The 3,310-nt window shown below is 34.1% G+C and overlaps 1 protein-coding gene across 2 annotated transcripts; it reads left to right on the top strand.

Annotated features, from left to right (window-relative positions):
- The first annotated feature begins 1,368 nt into the window (after window positions 1-1,368).
- Window positions 1,369-2,835, top strand: LOC131078498 (uncharacterized). 2 transcript variants are annotated; one of them, XM_058016222.2, is made up of 3 exons: window positions 1,369-1,588; window positions 1,663-1,810; window positions 2,205-2,835. In XM_058016222.2, the coding sequence occupies exons 1-3, from the start codon at window positions 1,493-1,495 to the stop codon at window positions 2,282-2,284; spliced, it is 324 nt and encodes a 107-aa protein (XP_057872205.2). In that variant the 5' UTR covers window positions 1,369-1,492; the 3' UTR covers window positions 2,285-2,835. The 2 variants fall into 2 exon arrangements, with proteins under 2 accessions (XP_057872205.2, XP_057872204.2); XM_058016221.2 differs by having other exon boundaries at window positions 1,381-1,588; window positions 1,663-1,806.
- The last annotated feature ends 475 nt before the right edge of the window (window positions 2,836-3,310 follow it).

The raw sequence follows: 3,310 nt of genomic DNA, 5'->3' as shown, positions 1-3,310 counted from the left end.
AACTGACTTTGTACATGTCAAATCACTATTTCTGTACAAGTGGTTATGTACAATGGAAATAAAAAAATCTATTTAAATTCATCTATATTTGAGAAACTGGAAAATAATCACTATATCATTGATTGGACATATAGTTGATTTAATATGTACTTTTGTTTACATATTATAAATCCAATTTACAAAAGGACAGTGTGGGTGTGGGGGGGGGGGGGGGGGGGGGGGGGGTTGGAATGTGAGGGGAGGGCGAGAATTTTATGCCAAATATTAATGTTTTAGTTGGCATGTAGTGGGCCCCAAGCTATGAACCATTGTCCCAACTATACAAGCCCACATCACTATCGAGCCCTTTCCCTTATTGTGTCTTAGAGTAGCAAGAAGCAACCTATAATTTTCTTGTGCTCTACTCAAGGTAAGTACAACACATTATGCAATACTACTTATGAAGCTAAGGTATACTTTTGAAGACATGGGACAAAAACAAGAAGGAAAAAATATAATCAAGTACGACAATAAAAAAATCATCTATTTTGACAAACAATCCTATGTATAATGTTAGATCAAAACATATTGAGACTCAACATCATTTTGTGCAAGAAAATATTCACTCATAAGAGAGTTGTTATGTTTTACATAAATGCTAATATGGTTGACATATTTACTAAGCCTCTATACACTCTTATATTATTATTATATAATATCTCTTATCTAATATTTAATAATTTATAAAAAAAAAATGATTCTTCACAATCATTGAGATTGCTTTCTCACTTTTTGTTGTTGTTGTTGTAGGGTTCTATATCACCTCACTCAAACATTTGATAAGGAACATAAACCTTAAGTTGAAACCTCTTTACGGTAAGAATCAAAGATTGAGGTGTATCCACTTCACCATAGTCACCCAAGACATAAGCTCATCCTCATTCCTTACTATGTCGAAACCTTGCACTCAACAAGAATTGATCCCAAATAAATTTATTTAGAACCATTCGACTTCAACTTAAATGTCAAAACCTTGCACTCAACTTAAATTGATCCCAAATAAATTTATTTAAAACCATTCGACTTCAACTTAAATGTCAGAACCTTGCACTCAACAAAAATTGATCCCAAATAAATTTATTTAGAACCATTCCACTTCAACTTAAAACCATGGACATTACCGTCTCTCAACTTCAAAATAATATTAAAAGAATAGACAAAAATTTGAAGAATAATCACCGGCTTACAAGCCGACATGATAGTGGATCCACTTTATTATGAGGCAATCTTCAACCGTCCTTATGACTTATCTCTGTCCACTCCACTCCACTCTACTCACCATTATTATAATCGTCGGCGTGTCCTTTTTAACACCACCTCACCTAATCAGCCTGCTTGCGTCTTTTCTCCGCACGAGTTCTCCGTTTTATAACATACAAACAATATAAAACAGGTCACTAGGTCATTTTTTCTCCCATCCTTTTCTTTCTGCAAGTTCTGAATATAATTTTGTATGGAGGCAAATGTGCCAGACTACCGGAGAATCGTGGTGAGAGGAAGGACTGCGTTGGAACAAGCTGGTCACTTCACAATCCGAGTCTTCGCCCAGGTAAATTTTGCTTTTCTGAGGATATACAGTCATGGAATGTGAAGGGCTATTAATATATGTGTGTGTGTTAGCAGATTCAGGGTGTGAGTGGGGATAGCATGGCAAGTCAAGGAGATGTGGGCTGCTGTTATGTTAATGTGGAGGATGCTTGTGAAACAGGCTGTGTTGCAGCCTGTGAGAGAGCTAGTTATAATGCTCACTCTGCCTCTGCCAAACAAGTAGGTACTATTAGGAAGAATTTTTCACAGTGTATGATGTTTTATGAGATCTAACAGTTTTGCGTCAAATTTATTGTTTCATTATTGAATTCAACAACCAAGATCAATTTTCGTCAATAAAAATAGGACAAATATTTAACTATCATGACACCACCAATATATCCATTTCTTGAGCCTTTTCCTTCAAATTTGTAATTGAAGCAGCTAAAATCAGATCTCCTCCATGAATAACCTTCTGAAAAATGTCTCCCCTTTTCAATCTGTATATTTCCCCTAAAAATGTGCTTTCTTGGATTGAAATCCTCATCTTTGCATCATACACATTTTGTTCACTTTTATGTGCTGACCAGTGAAAAGAAAAGGTTTCTCCAGTAATGGAAAATGTATGGGTTTTGCAGGATTGTACCATGGCGTGTATCCGGGCCTGTGTGAGACCAGATATTCCCCTGGGCAGGTTCACCACAACTGTCCCAACTAACAAATGAATGTGAAGATTCATTTAAGCAGATCCTTCTTGGCCTTGTAAATTGGTATATTTTTGTAAAGCTTGGTTGGATTTTTCACCTCAGCCAACACAGATCATCATTTAGTTAGAATTGCAGGTTTACAAATGCAGAAGGGATGTGAACATTCTGCTGAAAATATTTAGTAACGTTAGCAAAGAAAATTGCCCATTCCAAAATGTTCTTGTTCTATCATTGGATGTAGATATGAAATCCATCCTACGAAGAACATTTTTTTAAGGCACAACTCATTTGGGAAAGTTCCTTTTTTATTAAAAGGTTTAAAAAAGGAATTCAAAAAAGTTAAAGAGAATGTTTATGATGTTTGTAATTAGTCAGATTCCAAATTGGGAGTGCTAAGTGACACTACATTTCACTCACTTTTATGCCAAGAGGTCCCCACTAGGGGATTGTTGGTATAATTACACATTTCATAAATTCACTTTTCTCCCCACTTTTGATTGGAAGGGAAAATAAAATCCCTTCTATCTTCAAGATAAAGTAATTAAACAATTATTATCTATTAGCTTATTTGGGTTAATTGTTAAAATACATGTATACATTAAATAACTTAAATAATGGTATTAGTTAAAAGTTTGGTGTAAATCTATATTATGATAGATGGTTGAAAGTTATTTGTTAATGTGTATGAAGTCTAGTGATGTTTCGATGAATGCTTTGGGATTTTTCAACGGATCAATCATGAACTTGCTATTATAACTTGCACAAGTGCAAATTTGTTTTGAATGTGTGCAATTGATCTTTATAAATCTTTAAATGTTTGTGTCTATATGTTACATAAAAAAATTGTTGCGTGGTTGATAATTTTTTAATGGTTATTTGGAATATATCTCCATCTGGTCAAGCCCTTAGTATACCAATTTATTGACTTTTGAAAATAATTGAAGACAAAATAGGCAAACATGGCCTAAATGTTGATGTAGGTAGATAATGCAATAATATATCTTCTAGTTATGTTAATGAACACATGTATCTTGAAT

The sequence above is a fragment of the Cryptomeria japonica genome, chromosome 7, assembly GCF_030272615.1.
Source record: "Cryptomeria japonica chromosome 7, Sugi_1.0, whole genome shotgun sequence".
Classification (NCBI taxonomy): Eukaryota; Viridiplantae; Streptophyta; class Pinopsida; order Cupressales; family Cupressaceae; genus Cryptomeria; species Cryptomeria japonica.
The sequence above is the reverse complement of the archived record's forward strand: the minus strand, read 5'-3'. Positions and strand labels throughout refer to the sequence as shown.